This window comes from Melospiza georgiana, chromosome 5 (genome assembly GCF_028018845.1).
Source record: "Melospiza georgiana isolate bMelGeo1 chromosome 5, bMelGeo1.pri, whole genome shotgun sequence".
NCBI classification, from domain to species: Eukaryota; Metazoa; Chordata; class Aves; order Passeriformes; family Passerellidae; genus Melospiza; species Melospiza georgiana.
Window position 1 is genome coordinate 8,081,481 of NC_080434.1, and position 22,200 is coordinate 8,103,680.

At 42.9% G+C, this 22,200-nt stretch overlaps 1 protein-coding gene and 1 long non-coding RNA gene across 3 annotated transcripts in view; both read right to left on the bottom strand.

Annotated features, from left to right (window-relative positions):
• The window catches only part of GALNT7 (polypeptide N-acetylgalactosaminyltransferase 7), a 72,728-nt gene extending 71,104 nt beyond the window's left edge, over positions 1–1,624 (bottom strand). For both annotated transcript variants that reach the window (XM_058024150.1, XM_058024151.1), the window contains exon 1: positions 1,499–1,624. In XM_058024150.1, the coding sequence (XP_057880133.1) occupies positions 1,499–1,624 (126 nt within the window). The remainder of the gene's footprint in view (positions 1–1,498) is intronic.
• Positions 1,625–3,976: 2,352 nt separating this feature from the next.
• On the bottom strand, positions 3,977–21,574 carry LOC131083436 (uncharacterized). Its single transcript, XR_009114447.1, has 4 exons — positions 21,240–21,574; positions 20,367–20,492; positions 7,150–7,283; positions 3,977–4,196 (listed from the first exon to the last, which is right to left on the bottom strand). It is a non-coding gene; the product is annotated as an uncharacterized LOC131083436 (long non-coding RNA).
• Positions 21,575–22,200: the final 626 nt, after the last annotated feature.

The window sequence follows — 22,200 nt, forward strand, 5'->3', positions numbered from 1 at the left end:
CCAGAATAAGCATCTGAGGATGGTCACTACACAGCAATGTAAGCACAACTTTCTTTCCCCGAGATTGTCCCTTTGAACGTCTGTTCACAGTCCTTTCTTGAGCAGGAAAAGTAATTTGACCACTTTTGATGCAAAATGTCTACTGCCTGATATTTTCTTCAGAGGTATACAAATAAATTCCTGAAGATTTTTCCACACACAGAAAATCCCACATTGTGTCTAGAAGAACAGATTACAGAAACTTCACCACTTAATAAACTGCTTATCTTCAAAAAAACCGCTGTGGCCTATTATCTCAGCAGTAACTGCCAAGATACAGCAAACTGTAACAGCTTCAGAAGACAGAGCATCTGCTGAAGGAGTCCAAAGTCATTTCTAGTTTTCAAAAACAAGAGTTACATCAACTCACTAGCACTACACAATTATCCAAAGCAGCCCACTGAGAGGTCCAAGATCATTAGTGAACATATAATAAAAGATCCCTTTTTAAGATAATCACTGGAAAATTTTATGACTTTACCAAGATTATTTTAATCTTGGCTAATCTTACTTCAAGCAGATCTCCTTAAGTCCAGTTATGCTCCTGAGCTCTAAAACATCTGGTGAAAACGGAAGAATTACTTTGACTCCTTCTAAGACCCTGGTGTCAAAAGGTCAGATTATTTTCACCTGACTAATACAAGGCCACGGCAAGACTCATACTGCAGATCTGTTCGTCTGACCTCCTGAAGCCTTTCTGGAAGTTAGCTGAAGCGCTGCCCGCCTCGCATATCACCTGTGCTCCCACCATTTCGGCATGGGAGACCTGCACCACCAGCCGGGTAAATCCAGCGCCTTTTGGCTTTCGGTGCGCTGCTCTTAAATTACCTGATCGGCTGCTTCTGCTCGGCCAAACGTGCCCTTTGGTTAGCAAAGCGCCGGGAAGCCGATCCGCGGCAGCCAGGTGAGTTGGCGAGGGAACACCTGCAGCCTTTGTTGAAGCTCTGGGGGACCTTAGCGGGACTCTCACCCAGGGGACACGGGCGCGGTTATTGAGGGATGGAAAGCCCCCAAAGGGAAGCCGATCCCACGCGTTTCGGGGGCCCAGGGCACCGGCGGCGGGGAGGTCCCGGGGAGGACGGGCCCCGGCGGGACGCTGCCCGCACCACCGCGCCGGGGGCGGGGGGGCTGCGGCGGCTCCGAGCCGGGCGGGGCGGCGCGAATGGGAGCTCGGCCGGGCTCGGCCGCCCGGGGCCCCTCGGAACACGGCGCCCCCGGGCCCCGCCGCGGGCAGCCCCAGAGCGCGCCGCCGCCCGGACAGGGACGCCGGCTCCGGGGGCCGGATGGGGCCGGCCCCGCCGCTCCGCACTCCCCTCTCGGGCCTGCAAGGCTCCGCAGGCCGCAGCCCGGGCAGCCGCCCCCCGCCCGCCCGCAGCCGCCGCCGGTCACATCCCGGGCGGCGGCCCCGCCACCCGCTCCGGCGCGCCCGCCCCAGCGCCCGCCGCGGCCGCGCACTCACCCGCGTCCGTCCCGGGAGATCCGGCTCCTCGGCGCGGGGCGACAGCGAGGACCAGAGCAGCAGCAGCCCCAAGAAGCTGCCCGCCAGCAGCACGGCGCGCAGCAGGAAGCCCAGCTTCAGCCGCATCCTCCCGCCCGCCCTCTGCCTCCCGCCGCCGAGCACTCAGCGCCCGGCCCGGCGCACCGGCCGCCTTCCGCCCCCCGCGGCACCGCACGGCGCGGCCCCGCCGCCGCTCCCCCGCCTCCCCCGGCCGCCGCTGCTCTCCGGCAGCCGCCCGCCTGCGGAGGCTGTCCTCTCGCCGTCGCCGCACGTACAAACTTTTTTTTTTTTTCTTTTCTTCCTCCCCCCTTTTTTTTTCTCCCAGCCCCGCGCCGCCCCGGTAGCCGCGGGCTGCGCGCTGCCTCCCCGCCGGGCGCAGCGCCGGGGTGATGCGGAGCAGGAAGTGGCCGCCGCGGGAGCCGCGCGGTTCCACGTGGCCGCCCCGCACCGGGGCGGGAGCGCCTCGCCCCGGGCCGCCGCTCGCTCCTGCCCCTGCCCCCGCCCCGCTCCGCGCCCGCCGTGCGCTCCCGTGCACCTGCTCCCGCCGGAGCGCCGCCAGCCGCGCCTGCAGCCCTCCGGGAAACGGGGGAGCGGGGGCACACCTCGAGCGGGGCTTCGGCTTTGCCGGCTGCGTGAGCAGCGCTGTCTAGGCACCGATTTGTGAAAATTCAGGTGCAAACGTTTAACTTCAGGGGTTGTTACACAGGCGTAGGGTAAGGCCCATTAATTGTTGTGTGCAGCCTGGGCAGAGTAGAACTGGAAAGTCAACAGATTTTTCTTGGGGATAGCAGATTAAGTACAAGATTACAAAGATGCTATCAGCCCCACAGCTTGCGTGTTATTTTGTTACTAATTTTCTGCGCTAAAAGTTAGGCATCCTATTTCCTCCTTTGAAGGACTGCCACACGTGCATGCATACACACACAGAAACCTGGTAATGTAAGCTCTCCCAAAACCAGAGTGATACAAAAACAGTGCAATACTACTTTTGGTTTTATCTGAGTATTCAGTACTATCCACTTGCTCCGATATTTTTCCATTCTATTTCTTACATGCACTGGAGGGTATCAGATCCATGGATCTTGAACTTTCAATGATAAGGACTGCAGAAACAAAACAGGATATTACACCTTGAACAGGATAACTTTGGAGGAAAAACTGCCCACACCTAAGTGACCTTTGTAGTTGGACACACCTAGCCCCAGTTTGTTTATTCATATAACTTGTGCTATAGCACTGCGTGATGTCTTTCTTTTTTTTCTCATTCTGTAAGATCAATGTATGAGACGTAGACAAATGCAGTGTTTAAGGCATGAGCAGCAGCTCTAATCCTCATACGTGTTTGCACAGCCCTGTGACTTCCACAGGAGCACAGAGCTGTTTTCCTCAAAGCCCCCTCCCTGTGTGCAGCTGCAGCAATCACACAAATATCGCAACACAAAGATTTAGGTGACTGTTTTCAGGTAGGCAGCAACATCTGCACAGGGCTGGGAGGGACTGTTAGGGTTTTTTGGATGGGAAACACACAGAGTTGAGGTGCCTAGCTCCGAACAGATCCCCTGGCTTGCTGAGCCCAGAAGGAAAAGGCAAGTTGGGGCTGTAAATTAGGAAGGTCGGTAGGCTGTCAGGGAAGTATAGAGGCATCTCTCCAACTCTTCCTGCAGTCTTTAGTGGAGGCCTTACTGCAGCAAACAGTGCTCTTTCCTCATGTTGTTTCATTCTTCATGTTTCGCATCCCTTTTTAATGTCCTGTGCTGTTGCTCTCAGCACACTCAAGGAAAGTGAGAAGAAAAATAAAGTTAGTTATAGCCCTGCATGGAGGGTAGAGCCATGGGATGTGACACTGCTCTGCTGCTGCTCCTCAGAGCTCAGAGTGGTGCGGACAGAGCCCTCTGCATGCAAGTTGATATGATGACAACTCACATTTGTTTGTAAGGCTGCCTGCTGGAACCAGATTTGGGTTTGGTTTTTTTTTTTTTCAGATGGAGGTGTACGTTTTGCACGAAGCCATAGGCAAAGGGAAACCACACATCCGTGATTTCACAGAGAGCTACACCCTTGGAGGATGATAAGAGCTTTGTCGTTCTGGTTTTAGATAGCCGAAGTCTCGCTGTCCGTGAAATCCCCCATTAGCTATCCGAGGACAATGGCTTCTGTACCAGGAATTTTAACCCCCCCAGCGTTTGTTTTATCCCGAAGGAGAAGTAGCCGATGCCCACTGGGAGGCAGTAGGGGCCAATGGACAGGGTGTTCGTGCCAGCCAGCCCCTCTCTCTGCCGCAGCCACCCATGACAGCGGATTGGAGAAGGCGTCATGTTTTTGTTTGACCACTCTACCTGCCTGCCCTGATTCCTCAACAGCGAGCATCTTCTACCTTTTTTCTTCTCACGCACAGGCCATGCGGTCTGACTCCAGAAGTATTAGATTAATACTGACCTTGGAAGTGATTTATTTCAGTTGCATCCTTGTTAAGGATGTGCTGAAGTTTCAAATTCTGGACTTACAGCTCCTCCTATGTAGTAAAGTGCCTAAGAAGACCTATAGAACACATTTTCACTCTTGTAGAATTTGTATCAGCTGAGACAGAAAACTCAAATTAAATTTGGCTTTGGATTGCCTCCAGTACTATTCAAAGCCAGTTTGCAAAGTCTTTTACAACCTGGAGAGAAAAAGATGGAGGGTTAAACAGAGGCTTTAGTCTCACTCAGTTACAAAATGTAAGTAAATATAAATTTATATATTAAAATATAAGTATATATAAAAGAAGTACATAATATATAAATACATATATATAAACCATTATGCTATTACTATAGAGGCAGTATTAAAACACAAATCTGTTATTAGAGAATTAATCGATCTCTGTTAGACTGATATTTAGTCATTCAAATGTTTCAAACAGGCTGGCAACTGTCACAATGTTTGTATCTGTATGTGGACACCTACTGCTTGTCATATAGAAATCATATGTTCACTTCTCCATGTATGACTCCAAATAAATGTGCAATGGCATTTAAGTCATTACAAAGCCTTGCTGCTCTTGAACCAGAGACCTAGGATGACCTGGAGGTGAGGTATCCGATTACCAATCCCCTAAGCCATGCAGTTGCCTTATTGCAGGGGATTTGGGGGATGGTGCCTGGAGCAGGGTCACTAACCAATGTCAAAACCTCATGCAGTTGCTTGCAGAGGAGAAGCATCTGGATGTGGATCTGCCCCTTAACTCTGTCCTGAATACCTGGCCACAAAAAACTACTCTGCTTGTTCAGAACATAATGTCTGAAAGGAAAATCCTACAGACTTTTGACCTCTCAAGGTGAAAATCACGTTTTACAAAGTTCCATAATACAACAAGCTGCTGTAAAGACTTCATTCTACATAAAACCTCACATTTTGCTCATTTGAGAGGTTTCTTCTATCAACACATAGACAATCTTTCTACTTAGTGCAGAGAGCACAAAACATAACTTTTTTTTTTTTTTTTTTGTAATGTAAATAGGTTTGAAATTAAATATTTGAAATTAGCAATGGTGTGCTAGTTTTGGCTGGGGTAGAGTTTATCTTCAGAGGGGCTGGTATGGGGCTACATTTTGGTTTTGTGCTGGAAAGGATAACACCAGGATGTTTTGGTTGTTGCTGCTGTTGCAGGGCTTGCCCAGGATCAAGGCCTTTTGTGCTTCTCACCCCATCCCACCAGACAGGAGGCTGGGGGTACACAAAGCAGTGGGAGAGGGGACAGCTGTCCCCCACTGATCAAAGGGATATTCCAGACCATATGGCACCATGCTCAGTATATGAAGTGGGGGAAGAAGAAGGAAGGGATGGGGACATTTGGAGTGATGTTGAGTTCCCAAGTCACCAGATTTCTTGGACATGTCTGAACACCCACCTGCCTATGGGAAGGGCTAAATGAGTTTCTTCTTTTGCTTTGCTTGTGTGCATAGCTTTTCCTTTACTTATTTAAATATCTTTATTTCAACCCAAAAGTTTTCCTACTTTTACCCTTCCAGTTCTCACCCACATCCTGGTGGGGGTGAGTGTGTGAGAGGTGGTGTGGTGCTTAGCTGCCAGCTGGGGTTAAACCGTGACAAATGGATTCTAGACCTCAAACAGTTACACTTTCCTTAAATGTTTCCAGATATAACTACCAGCACTTCATTAAGAGCGGTATTTCCCTACATGATGTACTCTAGCCTTCATGTAACAGCAAACTTGGTCACGCTTTGATTAAAGAAAGTGTTGGAAAATGCCAGCTGGCAGAAAATAACTTGCCTTCCTAAACAGAATACTCTCAACACAAGCAACACCTTTGCTCCAGTGAAACCTTCCAGCTCCATGTAATCTCTTTTCCCACCCTGACCTTGCATTTAGATGGTCATCTCTGAACAAAGCCTTTGCTGCTCCTGCACTCTTACTTTGGAACCTTGACCCTTACAGAAAGCTCGTGCAGTGTCTAAGCCCTACAGCACATTTATTAGTACTGCACATCGGAGTCCTGGCGCGTCCTGGTGGAATCCAACACACACCTTCCCCCTAGTTTTCATCTCTGAAGGCAGGAACTCAATGTGTGGCTGGAGCTGCCTGGCCAGATCTCCCTTCCTTTATTTTAAGCTCATTCTCCCTTCTGACACCACCCCCAGCACTGAAGGATTTGAAGAGAGATTCTGGATTAATGAGGTGGTCACTGCAAGGAATAATCCAAAGGGCACAGTTTGGCATACATTATGATGAATGTAAAGTTATGCCCTAAATATTTACAACGTGTGTATATTTCACCTCAGAGTTGACAAAAAGGAACTGAAGTACAGGATTTTAAATTCTTCCTAATTTCTGAGACTGTTTTAAAAATACTTTAATCAAACAAGTACCTCTAGGGAGTACTTAATATATGCTGTTGCAACTTAGATTATGATTGCTTAATCTTCACTGTTTTGTGTTCATGATCTCCAGTCTTTAGTACCATTCTTCCTGTAATTCTCAATTATCCTTTTTTTAAGCCAGCAGTTTAGCCATGCATGTCCTACCAAAAATTATCCTTCAGTGTTTCAGCATTTGAATAGATGCTTTTGGCAGAGCGCTGTTCGCCTCCTTTGCTTTTCCTGTCACTTTTATGAAGAATGTGTTATGAAGTTCCTGTCATTACATTTAGCCCCCATACTCCTGTCATGCCTACTTAGTCTGTTTAATTCCTGCAGCATCACCTCTAGCTCCTCTTCTCTTTTCCCACACAGCAGCAGTAAGCAAGCTCATTATTTTGTACTGGTCTGGATTCTACCAATGTCCTGAAGATTGGAATGTAAAATGATTTTTTTTCCAGCTGCCCTTTCTGATAATGAGTACCAGTCAATGCTTATGAACTATGTTGTGTTATTAATACCGCTTTTGTCTAGAAAAAATTAACTTCTTTTGCACCTACAAGTCCTCAAAATATCCACACTGATGAGTGTTGACAATTCTTGACAGATTTAGATCTCATTAAAATAGTGGATGGGATGGTCTGTTACGTGGGTGTTTCATTTAAGTAGGAGAAGAAATGGAATGATTCTGAGCATAGTTTTGCTATTTAAAAAGCAATATATATATATTTTAAATTACTTTTCAGAGAAACTTACCTGTATTTTGAGCCAGACAAAAGTATGAGTAGTCATATACTCAGCCCAGTCTCAGGTCTGGAAAATCTCCTTTTCCAAGGTGCCATATTTCTGAACATTTCAAACAGAAATTAAACTTGCATCATTTCCTGAATCTAGGGCAGAGAAAATTGAAATAGGTTGCTGCAATTTCTGTTATGCTGAAAAAATGAATGTTGTAAACACCCACAATTTCAGATGCTGAGTTATTTTTCTAAAAGACTTTTAGTGGAGTTAATTTGATGAAATTGTCAGTCTGAACAAGAACCACAGTGACTTTGAGAGAAAAAATGGAAAATTTTACAACTGTAGATTAATTAGATTTTTGAATTTCTTAGGAATTTTGTTATTTAGTGATAAATTGTTGAGAGTTTAATAAATAACCGGCAACTTGAGTGTTATTAATTCAGTATCATTTATCAGCTATAAACCTTCAATAAGTTTGACACAACTCTTTTCAGGATATATTCTGCCATGAGGTTCAAAATTAAACAAAACCTAACTGCTGAAGATATGAAGCATTTGTAAAGCATTAGAGAAGTTAAATAAAGCCAACATGTCAAATTTGCACAAGATAAAGCCTTATGAAGTTGCACAGGCAAATAAAAAAGAGATTCAAAATTGGTTACATGGAAAAGTGTGGATGTACAACAGTTACTAAATGCTAAAACAAGGATATGTTTTTTGTTCCTTAGCTTAGTCACTGTTCCAGAAATAGTGGCCTGCCTCATTTTACTTAAATGCACAAAAGGTCCATGAATAATTACTGGAAAAGACAACCCAGTAGATAGATTTATACATTGAATAACATTGCAGAGTTCTGCCAGGCTCTGATTTTCAAACTTGGGTCCTGGGGAGTGGGAGTGCTGTCTGCCACAGAGAATGATAGCAAGACTACTGCCATTAGCCATATGAACTTTGTGGTATACATCACAAATTGGCAACTGCAAGTTAAGGATCTTAGTAGCAGTGAATCACAAAAGCATTGCTTTTGAAATGCAATGAATTCTTCTTTTGAAGGTTAAGAAAGCTCTGAGGTTTCTTAATTCTTTGCAGATTTTATAAACTGTGAGTTTGATGTTATTGGTGGTTGGAAACAAACACCACAACGCTGAGCAGCCTCTTTTCTTAGTAAGCTTCCATTTGGAGAGAAATTCTCAAACAGTAGATTATTTCTATTATGTATGGTCTGACACCAAGTTGTATTGATTAGTAATTCAATGAAATGATTCTGTTATAAAAAGCATGTTTTGTGGGAATTGCAGGCAATAGCAGCTGTTGGATAACACTGCATGCATTCAAGTCTTCTACTAAATAGAATCATAATGAAATAGATTTCATAAGGGCTTCAGTACACCATGTAGTGCAGAATTCTGGGGAAGTTTTCCCTTTTCTCAGGTTAAAAGCTCCAGACAGATATCCCTACTTGGTATGAATTAAATGATTTCTAACTTTTATAGCTTTAGCTCTGGTATCAATGTAGATAATTCTTTCAATTTTTTTTAGTATGTTTTCCAACTTTTTCCCAAACTTGGAGCTCAGCAAAAACAAACAAAAAACCAACAAAAAACCCCAAAAAGCCAACCAAGAAATCCAACTGAAATGCCCCCCTGCAAAAAACCCCAAACAATCCCAAACAAACCCAACTCTCCAAAAAACCCCAAACCCAACCAACTTTAGAGAAAAAAATATTAGACATGTCAAAAAGACATTGAAATGAAAATAAAGAATTGTAATAAAGTCATCATCTTGGCAAGCCAAACTCCACTGCTTTTCAGTCACCCACGACAAGAAAGAGAGATAATGGCAGGATCTCATCCATCTTCAAATACTGCAGTTTTCCAGCTCACTGCCACTCATCACCCTTTTTCTAATATATACCAGTGTGCTGGGTTTGGCTGGGGAGGAGTTAATTCTCTTCCCAGTGGCTGGCATGGGCTGTGTTTTGGGTTTGTGCTGAACACAGGGCTGATAATGGGGAGATGTTTTTGTTATTGCTGGGCAGGGCTTGCACAGAGCCAAAGCCTTTTCTGCTTTCCATAGTGCCATGCTGGGGAGGGGACACAGCCAGGGCAGGTGACCCCTCCAGAGCATATGGCATCTTGCTCAGAATATCAAGTGGGGAAGAGGGAGAAAGGGAGGTACATTTGGAGTGATGGTGTTTGTTTTCCCAAGTAACCATTAGATGTGATGGGGCCCTGCTCTCCTGGAGATGGCTGAGCACCTGCCTGCCCATGGAAGCAGTGAATTAATTCCTTGGTTTGCTTTCTTGTGTGCTTGGCTTTTGCTTTCCCCCTTAAACTGCTTTTATCTTTTTTATTATTTTGTCCATGAATTCTCTGGTTTTTACCTTTCTGATTCTCTCCCTGATCTTGCTGGTGGGGAAGTGGGTGAGCAGCTGTGTGGGGCTTGGCTGCTGGCTGGAGTGAATTCAAGATAAAATGCAATGATTTAAAAACTAGTTGGCTGAGTAGTCAAATTAAAAACTTTTCTAAATTCTCGGGTGTGTGCAATTAGCAAGAAGGAGATCTCTAGACTACTTCTATTTTTACTCTGGCTTAACTGAATCTTTGTTCTGAGTAGTTTGATCAAATCAGGGACATCCCTTAGGTTTAGATGTTAGAGTTTACAGAGTAAGTGGAAAAAGGTTGATTTACAGTTTTGTCCTTAAGAAAAAAATACTTATATCAACTTGAAAAGCGTCTTTATAGAGCAGAAGACTAATCTAATTAACATTATTTGAAATTAAACTGAAGAATCACTGATTTATTCCTATTCACTGATCCTTTGAGTAATGAAAGCTGCTCCTGTAAACCTTAGGCTGAAGTGAAGTTTATTTCGTTCCTGATTTACTATCAACAACTCTGACATTTGTATATATCCCAAAATGAACACAGCATCTGTGTAATTAATTGTTTTTTTTTTTTCTTTTCCCCTCCAAATAGTGCTTTGGGACAAAGAAGAAATGATAGGAAAACTTCATATTCAATAAGGTATGGTGATTCACTGCAGGACTTCTGTAGACTGTTGGCTAACTGCTTGAAAAACCTGGATGACTTACTAACCTCCAAGATACAGAAGTGAACATGTCTTCAAAACATTTTAGATTTAAATAAGCAGACTTATAATATGAGTAAAAATGAGTGTAACAATTTGCCTCTCTTTCAGGTTTATATCCAAAGAGTGTCTCCAAACTTGCCCTGCTAAGTCTTTGGTGTCAGGGCTGATTAGAAGACAGCAGGAGATAGAGGCACTGTTCCTCCCAACATTTAGGTCAGCTCTGGTACTCTCTCTTGTGTATCTAGGCCACGTCTAATTAATCCCAGAATATTCCATCACTGCTGGATTACCTCTGTCAGCTTCTCCCTCAGAAACCTGGCAGCAAAGATTTTACCTCAGGTGAAGATTTTCCCTTTTCTAAAGGCAAATGGGAGTGGTTTTTTTTTATTGTATAAGTACATAGTGTTTATGCAACAATTTACAGAGCCCTTAGGATGTGAAGTAGTAGAGGCAAATAGCTTCACTTGAAATTACTGGAATGTTGCCAGACTTAAACAGAGCCAAGATTTCACCCCCAGTTGTTTTAAGGATGAAATTTACCAGCCTTCTCATCTCCAAGTTTGAATCTGCTATTCAAAAGAATCACATACTTTTTCCTTTTTCCAAGCCAAATGTGAATACAAAGTGCTTAATCAAACTAAGATCAGAAAAGATGAAAGATCTAAAAAACACAATAAAAATTCCACCTAAAAGCCTACTGGACGTCAGCAAATGTTAAGGAACTAAATGGTATTTTTGCACTTTAAGCTGCAGCCTGCAGCCTGCCGTGGTCACTACTAGAATTACATAAACAGTTTGCAAAGACACATAACAGCTCTTGGAGGTGCTTAAATCAGGACAAGCCAACACTGTGGAGCAGTGGATATGCAACTGGAAAAATAACCCAGAGAAACCTACTGAACTAAGGACACCCTGCACCCTTGTTCTGTGTACCACCGTAGTGAAGCACAGAATCACAACACTAAAAACAGACTGTTAATTAGCAATGCAAAATTTAGATGCAATTATGCAAGGTGCTGGCTGTCTCAAGCAGTGCCACATTTGTATAATGAGGGTGAAAAGTATCGTGACTTTTGGAATCAATGCTCAGTAAACATGCATTCATCTATGCAAAGAGCCAGTGGATTTTTTCTTATACCTGATGGTAAAGTACTACATGACAAGACAATTTATTAGTTGCAGAACAAGAAATACCTGCTATTGGAGATGTATTAATATGAACTTTAAAACACAGGCAAAGAACTGCCCAGGCATTTCTGCAGTGGGTGGGGTATGTTTTTAAACTACACCCTCCACTGCTCAAATTATGTCCTGGCAATCTCCTTTAGTTAAACATCAAAAGGATTTTCACTGTATTTTGTACAGGATTGTTGTCAAGACCTTCATTTAAATGCTTCTACTGATACCTTCAAGATTATGTAATATTAAAAATGTAAATAAGATGCAGATTTGTCACATACTCATTTTCCTTTCCTATCTAAGTTGATTACTAAAGCAGGAAATGCTATTCATAAATGCTCATTACTAACACACTAAAAAAAATCCATATAGCAAAACTTCTCAATTTTTTTGAACATCACCAGAAAAACAGTCAGATCTGTATCAGTCACGAGTTTTGCCCGAGTTAAGATTTACCTGCCCTCCACATGTGCAGCTGTGGGTCACTGACATACTTAGCACCCGTGTTTTAGAAGTCATCTTATGTTTTATCTCATATTAGAAGGAGGAAGGCAGATTTTCTAGACATAGGGTGAGTGCACCTGCAGCAAAAGTACAATAGGTGTATTGCAATCCATAGCCAATGCAGCGAAATTGCCAAATCCTGCTGTCTTGCATTTAATGTCTTAGCCTGAACACAGATAGATAAAAAAATATTGTCATTTTGACAGGTGAAAAATTTACACTGGCTGGTGATATGATATTAAAACCATTCCAGCTTAGTGTAAGCTCTCACAATTCACATTTTTCTTCCACCAAGGTCCCCTCCTATGATACTGGACTTCACCAGAGGAGAAGGACTCACATCTTCTTTTGTCATGGCCCAAATCTGTGGCTGTACCTAAGAGTCCTTTAAGCATATTTTGCTCTGCCTGAATTTCAGTCATGCAGCTCAACTCAGAGCAGAAGGATGAACTCGATTTCTACTGGTGTTTTTAACTGTGATAAGCTTCCTGATGCTATGCATTAAGTAAGATACCAAAATAAGGGTGTGGGACAGCTACCATTATTGAGAGATTATAGCATCTTTGTCCTTTTGCTTTGGAGATGTACCCCTTCTTGTGCTTCATCATCCAGTTCAGACTCTGTACAAACTGTGCTTTAATGGTGGTAGCAAGATGAAGACCCAAAAATGCTTTCTAATCTTATAATTCCCCATCATGTACAATGCCCACTAGGCTACTAAATTTTCACCATCTTTTTTGTGACCAGCATTTCAAACTCATCAGCCTTAAGTAGCAGAGCAAAACTTACAGTTGTTGGAGTTATCTATAGCCTTCATGATTGCATCTTGATAAGAGAGAAAGGTGTGCTATTTGTGTGGATTCTACAGGGGCTAAACTTGGAACACTATTGCCCTGTATGAAGCAGTAAAACATGAAGTTGTTATTCAAAAAGCTTATCAGTCATGTTGGTTTAAAAATGCCCTACATTCAAGAATGTGGATTTTAGACTCAGCTAGGCACAATTTTCCTTGTAACACCTACAGAAGTTAATTAAACTTTGCAATCCAGACAGAGATGCACTATTAGCTCAGACAAGAATAATAAATAACTTGCACTTTCTGAGAGAATGAGTACATATAGTACATGCAAAATGTATGCTATTATTTTAAAAAGAGGTTTTAAGTTTTTATGAGTGCTTGCACGATTTGCATTGTTGTTGAAAAATTAAAACAGTTCATTGCATGCCTTGAATGCTAGAAATTGCTTCATATCATAATAATATCCTCTCTGACCACTCAAAGCTTTCACCTAGTTGTTCCTTTCCTTTTACTGTCCTTTTGTTAGTCTGCCATTCTTTTCTCTCCCTCAAAAAAAAAAAAAAAAAAAAAAAAAAAAAGATTGTTTTAGTTTTATATATTATGAATTCCTCATTAGGCTCCTGATACCAGGATTTCAGTTTCCTGGTCAGTTATCTGGGTACAGTTAAATGATTCTCTCCATTCAACTATCCACAATAATTGCCAGTAGGAAGACAAGTGTTTCACCGTGCACCATGGTGCATGGAAAGGCCCAGCAATAGCATCAGCATTTACACCTGTTACACAGCCTAAGATAAAGCCAGATCTTTCTAAAGCTGGTGTCACAGCCTTCTCCCTGCTATTTACAGGTATAGGAGGAGCTTCTCACAGTGACCAAACAAGTCTCCAGCACTTTGGGTGATACCAGTCTGTCACTGATGAAACCTGAGACCTGGTATAAAATGCAAACAAAAGGCAGAATCACTCAGCAAATGGATGTCATGGTTCAAGAACTTCTGACAGTCAAAGTCCTCAACGAATACCTGCACCCTGCCTAAGTTTATGACTTTGATGTTCCTCAGCTCTGCATAACAGCACATGCCTTCATTACACCAATCCTTGTATTGTGCACCAAAACCTGAGCTCTAAAGAAGTGGCAGAAATCAAGCTAACAAATCTTTGTGTAGCCGTCTGAACACAGCCAGCTTTCCACCAAGTCTAAGCTCAAGGGTTCTGGGGATGAGCATCCTGATAAGCTTTGAGCCAAACTAAAAAAAAAAGAAGTATACAGGTTCTCTTTTCTTTTGACATAATAAAGGCCTGGTATCCATTGTTGGTAACCTCAGATCTGAAGCTGTCCTGTCCAACTTCTAAAATAAAGAACATCATTATGTAAATTGATCTGTCCAGACATCCTCAGCAGATCCATCTGGTTTTCTTCACTCTCCTGTGATTGTTGTGTTTCAAATTCAATACATTATTTTATGTATCCTGCTGACAATGTTTATTTTTAAGAGCATGAAACTCTCAGTGCTCATCTATTCTTCCTTAATGCTGACAGTGCTCTGAACATGGCACTGGCTCGCTGAAGCAAGGCAAATGAAGTAGGAGTCATCTTAGAAATGGTTCTGCTTAACATCAGGACAGAGATTACCTTGCATTCTGGTTTTGAAATTTCAGTATGAAAAATGCAAAAGGATCCTAGGAGCTCTGCAGGCTTAGCACAGAGTACAAAGTTTCCATGGTGTTATGCTGACCCGGTTCAGCTTTTTCCTTCTCTGTTGTCTTTTTGCTTGGTACACTGTCTATTGTGTATCCTTGTCGTGTGTTTTCTCAATTGCCTAGCACAGGCCGGTCCAGGCTGTTAATAGAGCACCTACAGGATGGGGCATGTGTTTGCATGTCTCTTAATCCTGGAAGAAACTGAGACCTCAGGCAGGCACACACGTGCACACGCAACCTACTTATCCAGGATTTCAATATGTTTTCTATAGATACGGAACCCCCGCAGGAATTTCAAAAGGTGTATCTGCACTAATTAGAATCCGTATCATTTGCGTGCCAGAGCTTTACTCATCACCTCAAATTGCCCTCATCCACCCCAATTTTAGCATTCATATCATCCTGCTTTGTTGTGAAGACATTTGAAAATGAGTTTCAAGCTCACAATCCATCTCTAAAGCAGTAATGAATCCTGTGACAATTTTTTTTTTCAATAAACCAGCTTGCATAGCAAGTCACAGCTTTTATTACTGTTAAATTTCTTAATTCTGTAAGACTCCTGAGGCTGAAATACCTGCAGCTGTTCAGGACCATTGACTAGGTATTTAATCTCTGAGAGTATAAGAACCTTTTGTGCATCAAATTCTGCATACTGCTTTTTTGGGTAGTATTTTAATAAGCTTTCATCGCTATTTTTGCCCCATCAGTCTTAAGGTCCACAGGCAAGATGCTGAGTATGTATAAATCATGCAGCTCGAAATACATCAAAGAAACTATATACATTTGTCCCAGGATTTGGCTTCTTACTTCCAGGTTTACCATGTTTTTCTTTAACTAATCTTGTGAATGCCTTAACCACATCCACTTCCTACTGTATTCCTCTCAATATTCCTCTCAATCCCTTTCAATTACCTCCTTCTTTACTTATAACACACCCTCCCCCAATTATTTCCTTGTAAATCCTTTTAAATCCTAATTTTTCTTCTCCTTCTTTCCTTTTTTTTTTTTTTAATTTTTAAATTAGCTAATTGTTAGAAGCATTTGTAACTCTGAAATCATACTTCTGAATGCATTGTGGTATGTTGACTCTAAGGGCTAAAGTTTCTAAGCAGCTTTTAGAATAATGAGATTTGTGGGCATGACTCCCTTGCACTGCTATAAAGATTTACTCTTTAGAGTTTAAAGATTTTTAAAAAATCGGTTTCTTTGTGCTGCTGACTTGTAAACACTGTGCTTGGAGCATGGATCCTTTACAGCACAGTTAGCCTTTTCTCTTTCAAGTTAGTTACTGTGCTTGGGGAGTTTGTGAACATCTACCCTTAACTTTAAAACCTGAGGGTGTGTCATTCCTAGCAGCAGCTGATACACGCTGCAGTTTTTGTCCAATTTGCCTCCACTCTGCACTTAGCATTTGTGTACATAAAATATTTGCACTACACGTTTCTTTAACAGGCAACTCATTCTCGTTCTTTGCCTGACCGCATTTCCACTGATAGGTGGCAGCAACTTGTAGATATCTTATGGAAAATCTCAGTTCCAATCAAAAATGGTAGACTCATGGGCCACATTTCTCAGGTTAGCAACACCCAAAATGTTAATCTAAGATGCTTGGTTTTGCAGACAGCTATTGCTGACATTCCACAGTCCGTTATACTCTCTATTATTATTTCCCATCAAACTGCCTGGCAGTACCTCACACGTAACTACTGCCTGCAGCCTGCCTGAGCTGGCGGTGTGGGCTGGGTTTGCTGGGTCTAACCTCGGATCCCTTTGTTTGCCTTGGCAGTGACGCTGTAGCACAGCAATATCAGCGTGCCAAAAGGGTGAGGTGGCTTCACCCATCGCACCGGCTGGTGCCCGAGTGTTTGCATTGCCTCCGGCCAGCCCGGCACTCCTGCACCACACCCGCGGCCGTGTGTGCTCTGCCTGGGTGCTGAGGGACATTTGTCAACCTGAAATCCGACATCCTGATGCAATCCAGGATACAGCCATGTATTACTGCTTGTTTTCCTTCCTTCACCTCCCCTGACACAATGAAACCACATCTCATCCTGCTGTTTTCTTCTGAGCTAGTCAAAGCATGTGTTGAAGCCCCTTGCACACCAAAAATGTATATTGTGCTACTGCTTCCTCAATATATCACCAGATTTTGAATGCCACGGTTTTGCCCCATCAGCAGCTTTTTGGTTAGCTGATGCCATTCATCATGAACTATGGGAAACATAATTACAAAGAACTGGAAAATAAGAATGCTATGCAAGCCTCCTGGAAGGGAGGGAAGAGGGGGAAAAAAAAGCTATCTAGTACACGTATAGTTTTTCACACATGGCCTCATCTCCCTTTCACTTTCCTCAGGAGTTAGTTTATAGTCATTTTACCATGACCCTATTATCATAAAGTTATACATATGCCTAAGTAATTTGATAAGCAAGGTATTAAGGTTTGTGCTGTGTCTGTCATGCTGCCCAAAGCTGCATAAGTATATTGACTTTTCCATAATTAAAACAGCAATATCCATTCATTGAAATTAACTGTTTGCTGAAGAAAAACATAACCAAAACTGTTAGCTGCAGACTTTTACAGACCCTGGAAAATGTTAAGGTTACAAGACTAACATGAAAATCTGAAAGGCAGGTAGAAAGGCAAAGAATTAAAAAAGAAGTTAAGAACTGTTGAGTATTTCCACACATTAAAGTGTTTAGAAGGCTTCATTTTTATCTATTCCTTGTACCAACTATGCTTTTATACTTCTTTTTCAAACCCTTTACATATTAGTAATACAATTGTCACACCAAGCATTTGTAGGTATCTTAAAGTGTTTTCATTTTGAAGCAAAAAATTTTCCTGCATTCAGAATCACCTGCTTGCTTAGCATGCACTGGGAGTAGAGAAGGTTGCAGTACTGATGACGTGTCTGAATCCTCAATACATTTCCCATCCAGCACCTGTAACTTCTCCCCTTTAAACACAGAGAGTCTGGGGAGGGGTATGGTAGTGGATTTTTTTTTTTTTTTTTTTTTGCTTCATTTGCTGCCCAGTGATGTGACTTGGCATGGCTGCTTTAGGGGAGGCAAAGGAAAGGTGACTGGAGTCAGGCTTTTGTTCCTTGGCCAGCACAATGTTTCAGGTCAGTGAGCCAGGCTGCCTTTGCTGCTGTGCATTCGCTTTCTTCCCTGTATTAACCCCAGCAGCTTTAATACATCTTTTTCTGGGGACAAAGAAATGTTTTTCTTCCCAACATAGTTGTTGTCAGATCTAGTTTTTACAGGTTTAAGGAAGCATTACACAAATGCTTTAAGCAGGTAAGAGTGAACTCCTGCAATTATATACAGCCTTAAGCATGAAAGGGTGCTGAAAGAATTGCAACTTTTTAAAAAGATTTTTACTCAGAAGGTGATCCTGCCGGGATCTGGTAAATTGATCCAATGGTTCCTACAACTCCAGGATGTCACAAAGGGTGGGACCAAGCTGTGTCTGAGAACCTCAGATCTGGTACTGTAACAAGCACTCCCAAAAGCAGTGTGCTGTGTTTTATACCTACTCTGCCAAGTGCTGGACTGGGACAGTGCAGAACAGAAACCAAGACAATTTCTGCTTTTTGAGCCAGCTCTTGCAATTCTGGGGCTTTTTCCTTAAGGCCTCAGTCCTTACAGCCTTGTAAATAAATTCTAGCTGTGACAACTGAACAAAACCACAATCTTCCCATCCTTGCTTCCCAAGCCCTGTCACCCTCCAGGTCCCTCCTAAAACCATGCAAAGTGCTTAAATAGCCCTAAAGGCAATCAAAACATTAAAAATATGCTTTATGAGATAAACCGGAAGTTTTGCATGCTCACCATTGGCAAACTATTTTGTCTTTTCAGCTTCAGACTTGTGCCTCTTTCTCTTTCTTTGAGGAGAAAGGGTTTCCCAGGGTTTCTAAAGAACTCTGGTGACCTTTTCTGGACTCAGCTGGCTTTTCCAGCAGGCAGCACTTCTGTTGCCATGGCAGTGGGAGCCAGAGCCCCAGCTCTAGGCTGGGGGATTTCTTCTGAGGCATCATTGCCACAAGTAATGGAGCAATTAGGTGAGGATTTACAGATGCTGCCTGGGTTTTCTGATATGGCTTATTTTGCTACAGATAGGTAGCTATGGCATTTATGAAGCAAATTACTTCTTGGTGAATTTTGTCAGGCAAAAGGTCCACTTAGGGACCTCTTCTATACTTAACTTCACTATGGCTTGAGAATACGTGCTTCAAAACAGTGAGTGGTGGTGCACCCTGTAAGGGGAGTTACAGCAGCTCCATCTTTTTGGGGAGAAGCCAAGTGCCAATAGGCATTCTCCTTGTAAATGGTATTTAATTAAGAACTAGCAGACTTCTTGTCCCCCTCCACATGAGCAGCTGCTGTTCACAGTCTGAGTCACAAACCACCCTGCTCTGCAGAGCCACAGAACTTTCACTGGGGCTTTGCAGATTGGAACATCTCCATGCAAGCAAGCTCATATTTGATCCTTGCACACAGCTGTCACCATTACGATCAGTAAAGCTTAGAGAGAGGCCTGCAATCCACTTTTGTGACCAGATGCACTCTAATGACAGCAGTACAAAATTCCCCTGTTCCAGTTCACTCAGCTTACAGGACACAGAAAGACCAAGAATCTGCCCCAGGGCTATGCACTGACTGCATTCTTCCTAGCCTTTCTATGCTCCCTGCTCATATCTCCCCTCACTTCTCCATAATCTTTGGAAAAATAGGTGCTCTGTGGAGGTATTTTTTGATTCTTTTTTTCCCCTCTGGTCTCATATGTTTGGGATTTTTGGTGTTGGGTTTTTTGAGTCTTTTCAAGAAAACCAGAGAAAGGAGAGGGACCAAGATCCATTCTCAGTGAAAATGTTCTTCTTTGGTGAATGGCACCAAATAGTGTAAGATCACTAAACTAACAAAGAGGTTAGGTTTTGTACACTGCTTAAAAGTAGAACACTTATGAGCTTATATTGGTTCTCCCCAGAAAAGCAAATAAGACTATGATCTAGTTAAAAAGAAATCTAAAAAACAGCCACAAGAAGATAGACACGCCTCACATGCCACATGCTATAAAAACTCAGATCTAAATCACTACTGCTTATCACAGAATAAAAAGCCAAAGATCCTTTTACTTACAGAAAACTACTTAGCACACTAATAAAAACCTTCATTTAAAAAAAGATGTAATCTTTAAATGCATACACAAATTGCTGTTAAATAGTCTGTAAACTGCTGCTCTTCTGGGCAGAGTAAATATTTTGTGATATACTGCTGTCTCTTAATCTGAAATGCAAATTGTTTTCTTTATTACTGATATAATAATGCTTTTTTTAAAAGATGAGCTGCAATATTTGTACAAGTCGCCGCTGTGCTCAGACACCAAGTAAAGAATATTCCAGCAGGCAAATAATAGAAAAATATTTAGTTCCCCTTCTTCAAATATATTCTTTAGAAGGGAAATAGTTTTGCTTGATGGAAGCTCTCAGGGGAACTGAAAACATAGACCTTATTCATGACTAGACTTTCCTTAATTTCATCTCATATGCATTGACAAGACTCTTGTGAGAATTATTACCACAGCTCCAGTCTTTAGGTGTAAGCTGGATGAAGATTATCTCAGTAATGGGTCAGGTGAAGATCTAATGCAAGAGAAAGATTTTTTCCCATGGAACAGAAATTCAGCAATACTCCCTATACTAAAAGTACCTGTCACACAGAACATGATATCTACTGTTGCTGTTTTTCATTTACTGGCAGCTCCTAAACCAACAGATACATTTCTTAACAGAAAAGCTGTGCCTCCCCACCTTCCCCTCTCAAAAACTGCAGTCTCAGGGAGAGTTAAATTGACATTTCTTACTCTCAGGTCTACAACTGCAAATGACATCATGACCTCCCTTCTGATACTGCCACTTGACTTGCCAACATCAAGAAGTTTAATCACTGACCTGATTTTTGGTTGGTGTGCTCTTATGTCAGTTGTGTGTCCCAGTCCTTGAGGAATCAGGGTCCAACCTTAAAGAGCCACAAATGTGGGTTTCTTGTCACGAACACGGAGAAGGCTCAGCTGGTCACTAAAGAGGAGGTACAAACAAGACCCCGAGTGAAAGAGCTGAAAAAACCCCAACCCTGAGCATGTCCTTGCAAAAGCTTTATATAAATCCTTGACATGGTCTGTTGCTATGTGGGACTGATGAGGAGCTGGCAGTTCCAGCCCCTGACTGCAGTCTCCTGTGCTGGTGGTGCCTGCATGGGCCCTCCTGGGTCACCTGAAGCATGTGGGGTGGCCTCGGGAGGCACTTCAGGGGGATGCCCATGATGACTGGTTTCCTGCTCTCCATCAGGGTTCTGGGAAGCACCAAGGAGATGACAATAACCAAGTAATCCAGACAAAGTGCACATCTTCTCCTCTAGTTCAGGCAGTTGCTACAGAGCCAACCTCTGTGGCAAAGGGCTGTGAGGGATTGGTCTGCAGGTGCTACTACTGGGGTTAGACCCCCCTTGCTGCACTTTCTGAACTCTTCTCACTTCTCTGACTGTTAGGAGACACTATCCTTCTACTTATCAGTTTTGCCTCCCCCTGCCAAAATAAAATTTACCCTGGCATTTCCTTGAAGTAGAAGCTTATCAGTTCTAAATCAGGAGGCATGTTTAATTAAAACAGTGGTGAATGTCACTTGAGAATCACTTAAGCAGAAGAAAAAAACACTTAAAAGCCCCGGTGTTTTCCCCCCTCATATTAAAAGAAAAAAAAAGAGCTAATTAGAGCAATCATCCAAATACAAACATGCCACCAGACACCGTCTTCTGCATCTACTCACCAAGGCTTCCAGCTGAAGAAGTCACTACAATTTCCCTTCAAAAATCAGAGGGCAGATAGTAGTGCTGACCAGGAGTGCAGACACATCTTCCCAACTGGCTGGGGCAGCATGCTGGCCAGACCTCAAAGCAATTCCCATCGTGCAGACAGGCAGCACTCCTCCAACTGGCGCAGGGAATGACCAGTCAGAGAAGCAGGGATGTAAGCACCACCACTGAGCAGCTAATGTTCAGAGCTACTGCCCAAGCTGGTGGTGCCAGGCTTTTCTTGATGGGAGTTCAAGGGCAGCTGCCCTATGCAAGCCCTAAGGTGGAGCTGTGTCTGTGGGCTGAGATCTTGTCCCTGACCTCCTCAGTCAGAGAGCCCTGCTGCCTCTGCAAGGAGCTGCCCAGGCACCAGGATCTCAAAGTGCTCTCACTCTTCCTCATCCACAGACACTGCAGAGGAAGGAGTGAGGCCAGGAGGTAGGAGCCAGGCTTGGATTCTCTCCTTCTTGACTAGCAGGAACACATGACAGCATCTCAGCCTGGAAGTGAGAGTCAAAGCAGAAACCAGTCTCCCTGTCTCTCTTCCCAAGCTGAGAAGCTGCATTTGGAGTTGATAAACATGCTCCAGTAACTCTTGTCTCTCAAGATGCAGTTCCTCCTCCTTTCTCTTGTCCCTGCAACAAGTCTTATTACTCTCCTAATACACCCATACCTGCAAGAGCTCTTTAAAGCTTTTTCCTTGAAGGTTTGCACCTGATGTTATCAAAGGTAATTAGATAATTGACACACAATTCACAGAAGGCTCTCTAGTTTCTTTATACATGGTATTTTCCTTGGGCTGTGAACTTTAAATGATGCAAATGGGAAAATTCTCTGTTGTTTTACAGCTTTTAACTTTAGGCTATATTAAAACTAATGCCTAATTGATCTTGATGTATCTAAACCACTTTATTGTTCTCTTAGTAATAATTCTTC